Source organism: Dromiciops gliroides, chromosome 3 (assembly GCF_019393635.1).
Source record: "Dromiciops gliroides isolate mDroGli1 chromosome 3, mDroGli1.pri, whole genome shotgun sequence".
Lineage (NCBI taxonomy): Eukaryota > Metazoa > Chordata > Mammalia > Microbiotheria > Microbiotheriidae > Dromiciops > Dromiciops gliroides.
The window spans coordinates 174,605,400-174,623,645 of record NC_057863.1 but is presented as its reverse complement, the minus strand read 5'-3'; the positions used below and the strand labels follow the sequence as shown (position 1 = coordinate 174,623,645).

The 18,246-nt window shown below is 36.1% G+C and overlaps 1 protein-coding gene across 6 annotated transcripts in view; it reads right to left on the bottom strand.

Moving 5' to 3' along the window:
• ARHGEF7 (Rho guanine nucleotide exchange factor 7) overlaps window positions 1-18,246 on the bottom strand; it is a 318,711-nt gene that overhangs the window by 82,998 nt on the left and 217,467 nt on the right. For all 6 annotated transcript variants that reach the window (XM_043991289.1, XM_043991291.1, XM_043991290.1 and 3 more), the window contains exon 9: window positions 1,038-1,160. In XM_043991289.1, the coding sequence (XP_043847224.1) occupies window positions 1,038-1,160 (123 nt within the window). The remainder of the gene's footprint in view (window positions 1-1,037; window positions 1,161-18,246) is intronic.

Sequence of the window (18,246 nt, the reverse complement as noted above, 5' to 3'; positions counted from 1 at the left end):
TGCAATATAACAACAGCTTTCACATTCAGACATCTCAAAGCACTTTGTTTTGTAATTCACTAACGCACCTAAATAATATTGTAAATCATAAATGTACTGGTGTCATGTCTACATACTTAACCACAATCTCCTTCAAGGCAGGGATTATGCATTATTCAAACTTTGCAACTTCTAGATACCTAGCATAGTATTCTATAACACAGGTTGTTATAAAATATGCATTGTTTGTTTTATCATAGGGTCCTGAAAAAGATACCAAAAGACCTGTGTACATTTCAGATCACAAAGCACAATCTAAGGACCTTGTTTCCTTACCAAATATAGTTACAATAAAACCTCATATGGGTAGAGACATAAAATACCACCTTATAGACTTATGGTATTAGAGAAATTTGTTACATACAACCATTATGTACTCAGGGAAATTATTTGAACTTGGTTCCAAAAAAAATCCAAATTCACAAATAAAGCCATCTAGGGGATGATGATCACTCTGGGCAATTTAAGTTTTTATTTCAGTTTTTTTTGAAGATTTCTTTGAATAATAAGAAATTCCTTCTAGTGCATTTATATGAGAAGCTGTGACTTGAGAATACTAGAAGGACGAGAAAAAGAAAATTAAAGGGACAATGAAAGCAAATTATCATTTCAGAGATGATTTATGTCAATTGAAAATTAAGATTTGATTAGCGACAATGAAACATACCAGAAAATTACTGGAGAATATAAATATTATATAAAATGAAACAGATTTGTAAAATACGACTCATGGGGCGTAGATGAGCTTTATAAAAAGTTTTTAAGATAATTTTACCCATTCTACAACATTGCCATGCTTAAATAAACCCCATTCAACTACCTTCCCAGATAGCTTTTTACCAGCTTTAAATTCAAGTGTGTCATTTACCAAGGCGTCTCAAGAAGCAAAGTTCAAAGATGCGTCATTTATAAAACTTGCTTTTTTGGATTTGTGGCAAAAGGGAAAGGGCCAGAGAGCCAAGAGTTCTTAATCTCCTTGAACTCAGAAAACTACATACCTGTGTTCTGTGAGAACATTTACTGCTGATGGGTGATTGGCACAGTATGCAAGGTACAAGGTTTTCATTTGTGGCATCAGATTTAGAAAACAGCCTCCAACTCTCTGCTGAGCTTCAGGCAACCTAGAGATAAAACAACATAGAATAAAATAACCGTAAGTTTCAAAATCTAAAGAGAAAGTGCTTAACAGTAAAAATGTAATGTTTAGGCAAGAAATTCTCATTTCATCTAACTTATCACAAATAAATAAAAATCCACCACGGAATTTCTGATTGATATCACTACTTGAATAGAGTAAAATAATTATGCTCACAGAACTACTGATTAAACAAAGTAATACAGTAATTTCCTATTTATCCAGCAGTTAAACTTCCAGTAATCTCAACCATCTGAAAATAAAAGCCCAGTTATGAATTTGTAAGACTTTTAAGTACTAAACAAAGCCTGACTATAGGATGTGATATTAAATAGCTACTTATTTATAAAGCTATTTATCTGATTTCTCTCAGAAATTCACTATCCCGCTCACCACAGCAGTTATTCCAAACCTTCTTGTCTCTCCTCATGCTACCCATCACATTCCCTCCCCAAAAATTCTCAGGTAAAGAGAAGTTAATTCTTTGGCAAAAAACTGAAGCCACTGTCAAACTCCTCTTCATCTTACATCTCCTGTCCTCTTTGTCTCACAACACTTAGACATCTTGCTTCACCAAGTCCTCTATCACTGTTAGTTGATATGTTTTTCATTTTTATTTTCAGTTCCAAAGTTTTCTCCCTCCCACCAACTTCTCCTGCCCATTGAGAAGGCAAGAAATATGATATCTAATAACATTTAAAGTCATGCAAACCATATTTCCAAATTAGCCATGTTCGGGAGCAGTGAAGAGGGGAATGGGAAGGCAGGGCGGGCAATGAAAAATAAAGGGGGAAATATGCTTCAATCTAAACTATGAGTCTATCAGTTCTCTATCTGGGGATAGACAGCATTTTTACATCATGAGTCCTTTGAATTATCTACTGTGGTAGATCATTATACAGATCAGGGTTACTAAGTCTTTCAGAGTCCCTTACAATTTGGCTGTTACTGTTTAGATTGTTCTCCAGGTTCTGTTCACTTGACTTTGCCATCCAGTTTATATATATATATATATATCTTTCCAGGTTTTTCTGACATTGTCCTCTCCATTATTTCTTACAGAACAATAATATTCTATCACAACCATATACCACAACTTGTTCAGCCATTCACCACTTGATGGGCATTCCTTCATTTTCCAATTCTTTGCTACCACAAAAAGAGCTGCTATTAATATTTTTGTACATATGGCTCCTTTTTCCTTTTTCTTTTATCTCCTTGGTATATAACCCTAGTGGCAGTATTACTAAGTCAAAGAGTATGCACAGTTTTATACTTTTTATACTTTTATACAGTTTTATACTTTTTGAGCATAGTACCCAATTGTTCTCCTGAATAGAACAGTTCACAACTCCACCAACAGTGCCTTAGTGCACCTATTTTCCCACATGCCCTCCAGCACATTGGTTTCCTTTTCTGTCATCTTCATCAATTTGATAGGTATGGAATGTTTAAAAGTGTATTTCTCTAATTCTTAGTGATTTGGAGCATTTTTTTTCATGAGACTTGATTGTTTTAATTTCTTCCTCTGCAAACTGCTTGTTTGTATCTTTTGACCATTTAACAATAGGAGAATGGCTCCTATTTTATAAATTTGGCTCAGTTCTTTATATATTTGAAAAGTGATAACTTTATCAGAGAAATTTACTATAAAATTTTCCCCGTTTCCTGTTTTTCTTCTAATCATAGCTACATTGGTTTTGTTTGTGCAAAAAAAAATTTAATTTTTTCAAAGATGGGGTTATTTATATAGTCTGTTTCCTCTTCTGGTATCTAGACAATTTACATTTGTGTAACCCCATTCATTTAGATTGTCAGTTTTATTACCATATAAATGAACAAAATAGATGCTAATAATTGCTTTAATTTCATCCTCATTGGCTGAATAGAAGTTCATGCTTCTCTTTCATGCTGGTAATAGTTTTCTTCTTTCTTTTTTAGAAAGTCAAATTATTTTCTCCATAAAATCAGCTTCTTCTTTAATTTATTAGTTCAATTTTTAAAACTTTCACTTTTATTAATCTCTCCTTTGATTTATTTTCATAATTTTTATTTGAGTGTCTTATTAATGATTTTACAGGGCAATGAGGATTAAGTGACTTGCCCAGGGTCACACAGCTAGTAAGTGTCAAGTGTCTGAGATTGGATTTGAACTCAGGTCCTTCTGAATCCAGGGCTGGTGCTTTATCCACTGCGCCACCTAGCTGCCCCATACTCCCCCCCCCACACTTGTATGTAAGATAATTTTCCTCTTTCTTCTCCCTTCTCTAAGTGCATCCCTCATTCTTATGCTTCCATTCTTCTTTTGATATTATCTTAACACAAAAAGACTCACAGTCATGCCCTCTAAGTAGACTTCTTCCAACTGCCCCAATTATGATAAATTTCTTATATATGTAATCTTCCTAGATAGAAATGTAAACAGTTTAACTTAAGTCCTTGAGGATTTCTTACTCACGTTTATCTTTTTATGCTTCTCTTCAATATTATGTTTGAATGTCAAATTTTCTACTCAGCTCTGGTCTTTTCATCAGGAATTCTTGAAGGTCCTCATTTCATTAAATATCCATTTTTTTCCCCATAGGATTATATACAAGTTTTCTGGAAAGGTTATACTTGGTTGTAATCCTACCTTCTTTGCCTTCCAGAATATCACATTCCAAGTCCTTCATTCAATTAATGTGATAGTTGCTAAATTTTGTGTATTTAAATTATTTCTTTCTAGCTACTTGAAGTATCTTCTCCTTGACTTGGGAGCTTTGAAATGTGACTATTAATTTTCTTCATTTTCATATACATGTGTGTGTGTGTGTGTGTGTGTGTGTGTGTGTGTGTGTGTGTGTGTGTGTGTGTATTTCCAGATTTCTTTCAGGTTATCGATGTGTCTTTTTCATTTCTACTTTGCCCTCTGGTTCTAAGGTATCTGGGCAGTTTTCTTTTTCTTTTTTTTCTTTTTTTTAAGTGAGGCAATTGGGGTTAAATGACTTGCCCAGGGTCACACAGCTAGTAAGTGTTAAGTGTCGGAGGCCGGATTTGAACTCAGATACTCCTGATTCCAAGGCCGGTGCTCTATCCACTGCGCCACCTAGCCGCCCCCCCCCTTTTTTTTTGGTGAGGCAATTGGGGTTAAGTGACTTACCCAGGGTCACACAGCTGGTAAGTGTCAAGTATCTGAGGCCGGATTTGAACTCAGGTACTCCTGAATCCTGGGCCGGTGCTTTATCCACTGCGCCACCTAGCCACCAGCAGTTTTCCTGTATGATTTCTTGAAATATGATTTTTTAAGCTCTTTTACTGATCGTAGCTTTCAGGAAATCTAATAATTCTTAAATTATCTCTCAATCTATTTAAAAGATCAGTTGTTTTCCCTAAGTTTGATTTTTGTTTTATTTTTTTCTTGGTGACTCATGACATCATTAGCTTCCAGTTGACCAATTATAATTTTAAAGCAGTTGTTTTTTTCAGTGCTTTCTGTATCTCTTTTATCATTTGGCCAATTCTGATGATTAAATAGTTAATAAGTATTTTTGCTGCCTCTTATTCCAAACTGTTAGTTTTCTTTTCATAATTTTCTTGCATTGCTCACATTTCTTTCTTTTCCTAGTTTTCCCTCTATGGTTCTTTTTGTTTTGTTTTGTTTTGTTTTTTGTTTTTTGCAGGGCAATGGGGGTTAAGTGACTTGCCCAGAGTCACACAGCTAGTAAGTGTTGAGTGTCTGAGGCTGGATTTGAACTCAGGTACTCCTGAATCCAGGGCCGGTGCTTTATCCACTGCACCATCTAACCGACCCCCCTCTATTGTTCTTAATTGATCTGTGTGTGTGTGTGTGTGTGTGTGGCAATTGGGGTTAAGTGACTTGCCCAGGGTCACACAGCTAGTAAGTGTTAAGTATCTGAGGCCGGATCTGAACTCAGGTCCTCCTAAATCCAGGGCCGATGCTCTATCCACTGCGCCACCTAGCTGCCCCCTTAATTGATCTTTAAAAACATTTTTTTAAAAAAAAACTTTCTAACTCTTCTAGAAATTCTTGTTGAACTTGTATTCAATCTACAATTTTTCTTTGAGATTTTGCATGTGTAGATGTTTTTAAGATACTGTCTTCTCTTGAATTTGTGTCTTGAGCTTACCTGTCACAATAGTAGCTTTTTATGGTCAGGTATTTTATTGTTGTTGTTTGCTTATTTTTTTTAGCCTCTATTTTGACTTTGGAGTTAGGTTCAGCTTACCTCTGAGGATGGAGGGCAGTGGGAGGCTGGGCGGGTAGGAGGCAGGCCTGAATTTCTGTCTTTTATGAGTTTCTTTTACTTTCACAGTTCGGGGAGGGGGGGGGGGGGGGCTAAAAGTTTTCAGTGTTTCCAAAGTGGTATAAACTGGATTTGTGATCTGCCCTCTTGGTCTGTACTCTGGTCCTTACTCAGGTAGGTCCCTTGCTCCCCTGTGACTGTGGCCATTCCTGGAAGTACCCTAGAACTGAATTCCAGACCTGAGTAATGGGCAACACAGCTATTAAATGGTACCCTCTCCTGTACCCAGTGCTAGTACAAGGGTCCTCTAGGCTCTCTTTCTGACCATGTATTCATTCCCCTTATAATCCCTGGACACTTCACCCTGTAACTGCTGTTCTTACAGCACCTAGCTGGTACAGCTTCTGCTGCATCATTCTTCCAGCCAGTGTCCAACCCAGCATCTGTATACCTCTCTTTTTGTCTTCCTAAGCTGCTCTGGGTTGGAAAAATGACTCACTCTTTCCATTGTTTTTCCCATTCAGAGTTCAATGTGATGCCCTCTTTTAAGTTATTAGAGAGGGGTATGTTGGGAGAGCTCAGAAAAAATGCTGATTTCATTCTACCATCTTAGATATGCACCCTATCACTCTCATATTTGATAAAGAAATGTCCCTTTTACTTGCCAAGGTCAATCTCTACATGATCCTTTGTTCCTATGCTACGTCATTTCCAGATTGCCCCCACTCTCTTATCTTCAATCTCTTCCTTCTTCCTAGAGATATGTTCATGTCTTCGCTATCCATTAAAAAAATCATTTGATTCAACTATATTTGATAATATAATAAATATATTTGATCTGCTAGTTATCTTATATCTCTGTTCTTCTTCAAAAATATACTCCTTAAGCTGTTTATACTCGTGACTCTTAATTCTACTCTTCTCACTCTTCAAAATCCTCTGCAATTTTGCTTCTGAACTCATCATTCAAATACTTACCAAAGTTAGCAATGAACTCTAAACTGTCAAATCTAATATTTCCTCCCCTTCAATACTCATCCTTCTTGACCTCTCATTAGCATTTGACACTTGATCTTTTCCTCCTTCTCTGGACTCTCGTGGTTCGACACTTTTCTGTCTGACATGCCTGTATCATTTACTGATTCTTCATTTATATCAACCATCTGTCCTCAAGAATCTGTCCTAAACACTCCTTTTTCTTCTATAATCTTTTACTTGGTGACCTCATTAGCTCCCATGGACTCAATTATCATCTTTTTGTAGATAAATGCCAGGTCAATAGCCCTACTTTTCCTTCTGAGCTACTACAGGCCTACATCACCAAATGTCACTTAGAAATCTTTGTGTATATGTGACTATTTTTTAAAAAAATTTTTAAATAATAAATGTTTTTATTTATAGTTTGGGGTTCCAATTTTTATCCCTCTTTCCGTCCCTCCCCTCCCCCCTCCCTGAGGCAGCAAGCAATCAGATATGGGTTATAAGTGTATGATTACATAAAACATTACCATATTTGTCGTTTTGTTCAAGAAAACTTGATTAAAAGGAAAGCAAAACTAAAGAAAGTGAAAAATAGCATTCTTCATTCAGTCTGTTCCATCAATATCAGTTCTTTCTTTGGAGGTGGATAGTATGTTTCATCAATGTCACTGGGAAATCTTGATCTTACATATCCAAAACAGAACTTAATATCTTTCCTCAAAACCCCTCCCCTCTTCCAGTCTTCTTTCCTGTCAAGGGTATCACTGTACTCCCAATCCTTCAGGCTCCCCCTTTCACTGTGGTCATTGACTCATCACTTATAATTCTCATCCACATCCAATCTATTCCTGGGATTTGTCACTTCTACCTTCAAAATACCTTTCTTCTACACTCCGTTCTCCCTTCTAAATCTCCAGTATCCTAGTGCAAGTCCTCATCACGTCACACCTGGACTACTACTCTAATAATCTTCTGGTGGGTCTTCATGCCTTAAGTCTGTTCCCTCTCTAAGATATCCTCCACTTGGCTGGAATATCAGATTGATCTTAAAGCACAGGTCTGATCTTACCAACCTCCTATTCAATTAACTTCAGTGGCTCCCTGGAAGCTCCAATACAAATATAAATACACACACACACACACACACACACACACACACACACACACTTTTCAATCTGGAATTTGAAGCCCTTCACAACCTGATCTATTCCTACCTATCCAGTATTCCCACCTCCTATCCAGTATCACCTCCCCTTAAGGAACTCTTACGATCCAGCAACAATGGCCTTTGTGTTATACCTCACCCTGACAAATCATTTCCAGGATCCATGCCTTTACACTGGCTTTCTCCAGGCAAAGAATGCTTTCCCTTCCCATCTCTACCTCCTGACCTCCCTAGCTTCCTTCAAGACTCAGCTCAACACAGTCTCTTATGAAAGTCTTTCCCAGTCTCCTCTTGCCCTGCTAGTTGCTAATGCCTTACTCTCTGGAATTGCCTGCTATTTACACAGTACATATCTCGTTATTTACATGGGGTCTCCTTCATTAGAATACGAGCTCCTTGAGAACAGGATCTGTTTTTGCCTTTCTTTGTAACCCTCAAGCCTCAGGGACACTGACTGACACAAAGTAAGTACTCATAAATGCTTGCTGACTGACTGAAATGACAGCCGACAGTTAAAAATGCACAGAAGTATGGGGTCACTTAAACAAAGAACAAAGAGCTTCACAGACTTTAATAGTTCTTAAAGAGAGTATAATAAAAGCACTGTTCATAAATGATGACCTCATATCAAGAAAAGTGATACTATATAGTCAATTTGATAAAGCACAAAGGTACTTTTTAAAAAAAGTTTTCCTTTAAAATTGGTTTTTAAACTGCCCAATTTACAGGGTTACAAATCTTATCCACTGAAGGGATATGGTACACTTAACAGAAAAATCATTCTTACAAAACACCTGATACTAAGCCAGATGTTAATATATATCTGAGCTGAGGATAGGAAAACTTACAGAAACCAAGATTTCTAATTCAAATTCTGTTAATATGAATAAAAGATTACTTCCACAGCTAAACATCAAGCTTATTTACTAACTCATGTTTGCCATTAAGGGATTTCTGATTTCAATATGCTGACTAGGGCTATAATATAGCAGACAAAAATGCTTTTGTTCAATATTTTTATATTCACAGAAAATACAAGTCTGTAATTAGATCTGCCAAAGTCTAAGCAAAGCTGTGAATATATAAGTGCTATTGTTGGTAGTGCTAATGTGAAACTGATTATCCCTTCTAGTGCATGATTTATCCAAAGTGAAAGGGTATTCCATTAATTTTCTGACCAGTACACTAAAGGAAACAGTAGTCCAGAAAAGCAAATTAAACCTGTTCCAAATTGGCTCCTTAACATACAAAGAATTACAAACCCCATAAAAAATATTCAGTAGAATTCAGTAGACTTTATGGAGGAAGTGGAATCTGATTTGGACAATTAGAATGAGACAGAGTTTCACCTGTTCAGAAGAGAGGTTTTTGTTGTTTTTTAATCTTTCTCCTTAAATCTGCTCCATATTCTGAATTTGCTGTTTCTTTCAGTAGTACTACTAGTACCACTACTACTAGTACCATTCCCTCATGTTTCAACAAACATGCTATTATTATCAATAATAAATGACATTATTACCACCTTATACTTTGCAAAGTGCTTTACGTACATTATCTTTTTGATTTTCAAAACCATGAGGAATACACTAAAAATATCATCACCTCCATTTTATAGATAGAAAGGCTCAAAGAGATTGCTCAAAATCAAATTACTAGGGAGCAGAGACAGAACTGGAATCCAGGCCTTCAATCCAAATTCAAAGGTCTTTTTTTTTTTTTTAAACCAAATCACAGCTCTCTCTTTATATATTAAGGACTTAATAAAAACAAGGCCCTACAGTAGATACAAATAGTAAAATAAATAAGACATGGTTCCCAACTTTGGGAGATTATCTAGAATTAGTAATAAAATCCAATATACAAATACAAAGAAGCATGTGTGCATGCATGCATGTGTATGTGTTGTAAGAATGTGAGCATGAGAAAGTATATGAGAATAGGTCCCCTGCTGTGTGAGCATGTGACCACCCTCAACCAATCAGCCTGAAGCAATGTGTAAGGCACTTGGTTTTGTCAGTCGGTTTTGGGAATTGGTGGTTGGAACCTCGTGGGGTTGGTTGGCAGCTCTGATTTCTCCTCGAGGGAAGGTTAGTTTATCCTATTCTTTTAGAAACATATGTTCTCTCTTTTTTAACCTCTAATATATTTTAATCAATGTTTAATACCTAAACTGTTAAACTGTTGTCCTAGTTAGCTTTCCCCACAAGGGGACAGGCAGGGTAACCACACACATTTAGTTTTACCCATCACAGTGTGTTAAGTATATATGCCAGGTAGAAGGAGGTATGTTGTGATGCAGGCTAAGAGCCATCACAATTTTCCCAGGCATGGAGGTATCACCTAGCCTTAGATACATGCCTGGTACTGGAACATAGGATGAAGAAAACACTCCATAGAGTTTAAAAACAAAACAAAACCTAGTCTTGGTTGGGCTTGAGCTCTAGTAACATCCCTTTTGAATATCATCTGCTGCTAAGAGATCCATTTAAGGTAAAATTCTCCCACCCCATGTCCCCACCAAGGGGAATTTCAGTTTATGAAGAGAAGAATAAATACATTTCTCTGTAGTCCTCCAGTTTCAAGGCTGGTGAATTATATACAAGTTATGATTACTTAGGGGCATAGAGACTACTAACTTATTTTTATCACTTGGTAGCCTTCAAAATAAAGTCTATGCTAACAAACCAACTGCAAGCATGTCAGTTGGGTCAACTCATGAAAGTCTTCTGAAACTATGAGCTTCAAGACAAGACACTACAAAACTAAAAACAATGTCCACATTATCACTGAATGGACAACAGGGGAAAACTTCATGGAGGAAGTGGCATCTGATTTGGGATATTAGAATGAAATATTTTCACCTGTCCAAAAGAGAGGTTTTTCATCTTTCTCCCTAAATCTGTTCCACATTCTGAATTGGCTCTTTCATTGATACTACTAGTTATTCATTTCCCCATGTTTAAACCATAGCTGTTCCTTGTCCCTCATGTCATATCCATTAGGTTACTAAGTCTTATCTATTTCTCACTTACATCCCCATCTCACTTCTATAATTCTAGTACAAACTTTTGTTACCATGCATCTAGACTCTAAGTCTTTTAATAGGTCTCCCCCACCCCCACCCCCACCCCAACTCATTCATCAAACTGTTGCTGGACTAATCTTCCTAACCTATAGATTTAGTAATAATGTCATTCATCTTCCTGAGTTAAAATCTGGCCTCAGACACTTACTATATGACCCTGAGCAAGTCACTTAGCCCTGTTTGCCTCAATTCCTCATCTATAAAATGATCTGGAGAAGGAAAGAGCAAACCACTCCAGTGTCTTTGCCAAGAAAACCCCCAATGGAGTTATGAAGAGTCAGACATGACTGAAATGACTCAACAACAACAACACGGCTATCAACACCTGCAGGCTCACCATACTGTGGTCACATAGTACAGACACCTAAGCAGCTTTCGGCTTACTGCAGCTCAGAACCACTGATCTCAAGCAATCCACCAACCTCAACCTCCCCGACATCAGTAACTGATGAAGTGTGCTGACGTGTCTAGCTGACATTCTCTAATTCCAGAATCAATATTTTTTATGGCCTTTGTGGAGACTTGTATCCTATTGTCGGGGAACATGAAATAAGTAATATAGAAATCATCTAATTATAGCTAGCAAATATTATGGATATGGACAAGAGAAAGAATTGGGCATGACTTAATTGGCGTAAGGAACTCCTAGAAGAGGAAACTCTCTCTACCAATATAGGTCAGCATCTTCACTGATATTTTTAGTCTTACAGAGTCTGTCAAATATTAAACTGAATAAAATTGACCACAATATCATCATGCTTCTATATTAGGTAATGAATGGTGATCAGTAAATAATTTAATCAACAGGTATTTATTAAGGACCTTATTATGTCTCAGGTACTGTGAATACAAGTACAAAAATAAAATACAGGCATACCTTGTTTTATTGTGCTTCAGTTTATCACACTACTATAACTCCTGCAGTCAGGATTTGAAGACAAGCTTTCTTATGTTGTTATAATCAATGTTCTTTTCCAATGTTCTTTCTGGACCATCCTATCTTTCTACAAAGACCACATGCCAAACAGCAAGAGTCTTAACGAAGACCCTCAGTTTTTTCTTCCATCAAACACACAACCAAAATTAAGGTTGCCTCTTCTACCAACAGCAGTTACAGAGTGGTCATGATTCCCTCCAGTATGAAAACTTCTTCACTTAACAGTGACAAATATATTTCCTATTGTGCTGATCATGTTGTAAATGCATAAATTAAGTATCTGTATTATGCCTTTGATTACTAACTCCCTACACAGTAGGAAACGTGTCTATTTAATTTTCTTTATAAGGTACTTAACACTTATTCAAAGAATAAATGCACCATTCAAAGAAACACTTAGAAGATGATTGTGTGACATACTATACTAGTTATAGAAGTGAAAATAAAGTAAATCCTGGGACCTTTAGAGTCCAACTGTATGCCAATGATTTAATAGAGGTAATTAAGATTTCCTTGATAAAATAATCTGCTACCACAGAACAGACAATGTAATTAATAAAGGATATGATTAACAGCATAAATGGATAACCCTAAATAATTCTTGTTAACGCTAAGCTGTGTTGCATTAGTGAGATGCAATATGGTACAAAGGAAAATTTAAACTTGGAAATAATTCAGTTCAAACTTCTAGCTCTACTATTTCCTACCAGTATGGCCACGTACAACTTATAGCTAAGTTCTATGGGACTCATTTTAAGAGTAAAATAAGGTGTAAAATATGGTCCTTTCCAACTCAAAATGTTATGAACCTACATACACCCTGGTGATTGCCAGCATTTGGTTTTATTGGGAGGGCAGGATTCCTAGCTGTTTAAAACTTTCATTGCTGGGGCAGCTAGGTGGCGCAGTGGATAGAGCACCGGCCCTGGAGTCAGGAGGACCTGAGTTCAAATCCAGCCTCAGACACTTAACACTTATTAGCTGTGTGACCCTGGGCAAGTCACTTAACCCCAATTGCCTCACTAAAAAACAAAACAAAACAAAACAAAAAAAACCTTTCATTGCTGACTGAAATTTTAGGGATACTGTGGCCTCAGTATGTCTTTGGCAAGAAGTAATGTGACAGAATAGACAACAGATGACTCAACAAGTTACTTCATGTTACAACTTGAATGTATATGGATCTATATGTATTTGAAAGATGGCAGTGACTTCTCAAGCCCTGCTATTTACTAGCTAGGTAACTAACCTTGGGCAAGTTTATAGCTGAACAAGATAATCACTGCTTAAGAATTAGAAAAGGCATCTAGTAACTGTTTTATAGGTACCTTTCAGCTCTAAATCCTAGGATTTTTCAATTCAGTCAGTCAATTAGCATTTATTAAGTACCCACTGTGTTAAGAACTGGAAATACAAAAAAACAAACAAGCAAACAAAAAACATTCCCTCCTCTCAAGAAGCTCACAGTCTAATGGAGGAGACAACACATAAAACTACTACATTGAAACAGAAAATTGGATAAACTGGAGGTAATCAGCAGGAAATAACATTAAGTAAGAGCACGAAAGGCTTCTTGTAAAAGGTGGGATTTTAATTGAAATTTGAAGAGTCAGGTCTGGAGATAGAGATGAAAAGGGAGAGAATTCTAGGCACTTGGGATGAGCCAGTGAAAATGCCTGGAGTCAAGGGACTGCATTTTTGAGTAAGGAAAAGCAAGTAGGTCAGTGTGCCAATAACTCCACTTGCTCTAAAATATTTGATTACAATAACATGTAATTTTTTTAAAAAGTGCAAGAAGATCTTTTGTCCCCAAATTGTTCCAAGCTGTCCTGAGTGTAAGGCTCAGTCCTTGGCCCTTAACCTAATTAGCTCTGCCCCCACAGGCCCCTCAGTGTTTTGCCTCTAAAAAATTAATAATAATCCTTCCTTACTCCCAAATTAAATACAGATCAGTCTATTGGACATTATTTTAAAATTCTATGCCAAAATTTCTCCTTCAAATTTGAGGAAGTTTGGGGCAGCTAGGTGGCGCAGTGGATAGAGCACCGGCCCTGGAGTCAGGAGTACCTGAGTTCAAATCTGGCCTCAGAAACTTAACACTTACTAGCTGTGTGACCCTGGGCAAGTCACTTAACCCCAATTGCCTCACTAAGAAAAAATAAAAAAAAAAAAACAAATTTGAGGAAGTTTGGTATATCAGAAAGAAACTGAGTGTCATCAGTTGAGGAATTGCTGGCGAAATTATGACATATTAAGATAGGAATAGGGGGCAGCTAGGTGGTGCAGTGGATAAAGCACCAGCCCTGGATTCTGGAGGACCTGAGTTCAAATCTGGCCTCAGACGCTTGACACTTACTAGTTGTGTGACCCTGGGCAAGTCACTTAACCCCCATTCCCTCCCCCCTAAAAAAAGATAGGAATAGGACCTGAACCTATGATTTCATACAAATGAAACAGGTAGTTCCTCAAGGAATGGAACACTACCAAGATAGGTCAGCACTTTCTCTGAAACATATTCTTAGAGAGTTGCCTAGAGAACTGAGAGGCTATTGAGTTACCGAAGATGGCAGTCAATATGTGTCAGAGGTAGGACTTTAATACAGATCACTTCGGATTCAAAGCCCAGGTCTCTACCAGTACACAACAATGAAGCTCATAATAAAGCAATGAAATGCTGTGTGCCCTAAAAAAGAACAGAGAGAAAGCAACATGGCATAGTGGATAGAGTTGGTCTTTTGTTTCACTATGCTTATTTATTAAAAAGAAGGGCTGTTTATTTTTATTTTGTTTTTATATTAGAGGGGAATTAAAGGAATAAAGGAGTGGACCTGAAAGTGATACAAAAATAAAGTGTCAGTGAAGCATTTAAAAATACACAGAAGAGACAGATAAGGAGACCTTTGCAATTATTCATGTCTGATAATGTTTGTCATGTTCAGAATAATAAGAATAAAAACATAAAAAAGAAATGCCCTAATAACATATTCTTTAATAAAGTATCTTATTCTAGAAGTATCTGGTGACAAGAAAATGTTCCACAATTAATATTGTATTATTATATTCCCTTTGAGGCAACAAACAATAATCAAAATCCTTCTACATTAAAGAGGAAACAAAAGACGTACATAAAGAATAAGCAGAAAGAGCTCTGTATCCCTCAGAAAACAATACCATGAAGATAGATGAACTGAATCTCCCCCAAATCACAATTTAATCAGATATTTAGAATCAGATCCTTCTCTGTTTCTGAGTCCACTTAAGCAAACTACCTTTAATGTGTACTAAACTTCTACAGGACCATAAAACCCTGGATAAAGATATAAGATCAAGCTAGAAGGAACACTGAAGTTCATTAACTTCAACACTATCACTTTACAGGTAAGGAAACTGGAGCTCAGAAAAGTTACATCACTTTTTCAAACTTATATAGATACAAAAGAATCAGAGCCAAGATGAAAACTCAAGTATTCTGACTCTAAGTCCAATATTTTTTCTATTATAACAAAGAGTTGGAAACATTGTATTACTTGGGATATAGTAGGAAATTGTTCAGATTTTTGCAACTTTCTTTTCTTGGCAAGGAATTAATTAAAATTGTACAATATACCACTCATGGCAAATTGCAAAAATTTAGCAAGTTTCAATAGCTAGAAAGATACAATTAAGTATCCAGAATTATATATTAGAAGATAGCTATTCATTATAAATAAGCATGACAAATATCCATCCTAAAATGCAAACCCCCAAATATTATTTTTAATTTAATAATAAACATTTTAATTTAAAGTTTTGAATTCCAAATTCTATCTCTCCTTCTCTCCTTCCCCTCTCCCATCCCTGAGGTGTAAGCAATTAGATATATAGGTCATACATGTGCAATTATGTAAAACATTACCATATTTCTTTTCAACTTTCAACCTGCTTCACTCTTAGGTATCTTTCTCTGCAAATTTCAACGGTTCCCTAAAAGTTTTAGGTGCATTTAGGTGCTTCTTCCAGAAGCAGTTCATTTTTCTGGATTGTTTTAACCATAGACATCTTTGTTCAAACCCAAGGCTAATACTAAATTTTTCTAGTTGTTCTTTAACTCCCAAACCATTCATCTGAACAACCAAAACATGAGACAAAAGTATCCATATATTATCATATAGCTCATCTGGAATAAGCTACCAGTAGTTACTTCCTTCTATTAATAAAGTTAGTAGAGTATTTTTATGATATAAATTTTCCCTAGTAATATAGGAAAATTAACACACAACCAATTATAAAGGATCTGGGAATTGATATTTCTTTCAACTTTACTAGATTCCCCTATCAATCATTATTATTCTTCCTATTATCATACAACAACAATGAATATATTATCCAGTGAAATGAGCATTTCATTGCTATCTCCTTTAGTGTCTAAAGAACAAAGGTTAATATCTATCTCCAAAAGGCAATTAGCATGATCAAATCTAATAAAGATAATTGCGCTATTTGACTTTACTTGTTCTGAAGTGGACAACAGAATCTTTATACTTTGGGGTGTACTGAAATGTAAAAAAGCAATTATGGCATTTAAAAAGCTTAAAACACACACACACACACACACACACACACACACACACACACACAGAGTACACATGGCACACTGCTTCCAATATTCCAGGGCTGCACATAGGGCTGAATCTACATTGAAGAAAACTGATTTTAGTCAGTCAACAAGCATTAAGTGCTACTATGTGGCAGATACTGTGCTAAGCACAAAAGATATAAATAAATGTTAAAAATTACAAAGCACCTCATAAAGATTATCATTCTAAAAAGTCCAGCTATGTTTTCCTATGTTATAAAGTCACAAACTAAAAGCTTAGTTCCAAAGAGACAAAGTAAATTGTCCAAAGTCAAGCTGGGACTTGACTTTGAACCTCGGTCTTTCAATTCCAAATTCAATTTTCTTCTCCAATTATGTCATGCTGCCTGTTCCAAGTTGGCATTTTAAAATTTATGGTGTAACAAAACCTTAAACATAGAAGTGTGACACAGATATTAAACAATCATTTAAAGAATAATAAATAAAGCTGATCCATGTGCCCAACAACTTCATTGAAACTCTCTTACCTATCATCTTTCCCATAAGACAATACATTTAACAGATACAAACAGCCCTCTTCATGAAAAAATGAACTTATAACAGCTTCATTATATCTTAGTTATCGGAATAGCTTTGTAACTAAAAAATCCAAAATGGTCATGTATAGAATGATTATTCTTATACCTGCTATTACATAGGCCCCATAAAAATGCCTTTTTTCAAAAGTACATCCCAACACCCACACAGTGGCTGTTAATTTGATGATTATCAGCAAAGTAGCAATTTTTAAAATAGCTAATTCTGGAGAATCTCCCTTATGACCACCAGAGGGCAATGCCAACTACTTCTAAAATCTCAGAGCAAATGTAGCACACAAGGAGTAAAAGAAAACCATCCCAGGAAGAAAATACCTGGAGAGTCCACATCTGGGCCTATCTTCCTAATTTTTGCTATGTTAAAATAATATGGAGTTTCTCCACTACAACAGCCAAAGAAAGACTCATCTTTCCTTCACATCTCTCCACCATGCTTGTTTCCTATAGCCATTCTAGCAACAAAAGTTTTCTTGCCAACTCTGAATTCCTAATGTTGACTTTCTTATTCTTTCTTTCATATCATTTCCTTTACCCTGTGACAACTTCTACATCATAAGAGACTTTTAGAGGAATTTAAAACAAGAATTCTAAAGATAAAAAGTGAATGACAATAAAACCAATGTAGTACTACCCATAAAAAATAAGCAAAGAAGAAACCATTCTTTATTATTAAGCCAACTAACATAAAATGTTATTTTGCTCTGGATAAATGAGAGGGAAAAGGGAAGAGAAGAGCTTATCTGTGATAAATAGGTGTTAGACTTAAACCCAGGGACATTTTGTCTTCACAACAGAAGATAAAAACATACCTAATGATATATTACATACTTTAGAAATAATTTCATCTAACTCCTTGATTTTTATGGATGAGTAAAACTGAAGCCAGAAAGATGAAGTCACAAAGTTAGTAAAATAGCAGAACCAAGATTCAAAACTAGGTCTTCCATTTCTAAGACTAGTGTTTTGCACCAAAGTAGTTTAAAGAAAGAAGAGAATTATGTAACTTCCTTCCTCTTTCCAGAGGCCACTTATATCCAACTTACATCCTAGCTATATTTAGGAGGGAAAGGAAGGAAATATTATGCTGCCAGTGCTGGGGAGTAACTCAGAGAAGGTAGCCAGTAGGGGAAACAAAGAAATTACTAGCTAGGTGCTCCCAAAGCAACTTTCTAAAACTGTAAGTTACAAAGGAGTTGCTGATCTGTATCAGGTGAAATTATAGATCCAGACCAAGAACTATGCTCCCCCAAACATGTATATGGACTTCCACACAAAATCAACCCATAAAGCATGCACCATCACTAACATAAAACTTCCCCCATGCACCTAGTATCCTTTTAGAATTACCTTGCCTATTAAAATATGCCTATTCTTTTTTTTCCTTTAGATCCCACCTATATAAAACTGGTTTCTGTGTGGGTATGTGTGTTTGTGTATCTATTTGTACATTTGTGTGTTGAAGGGGGAGGATGGCTGATTTTGAGGATT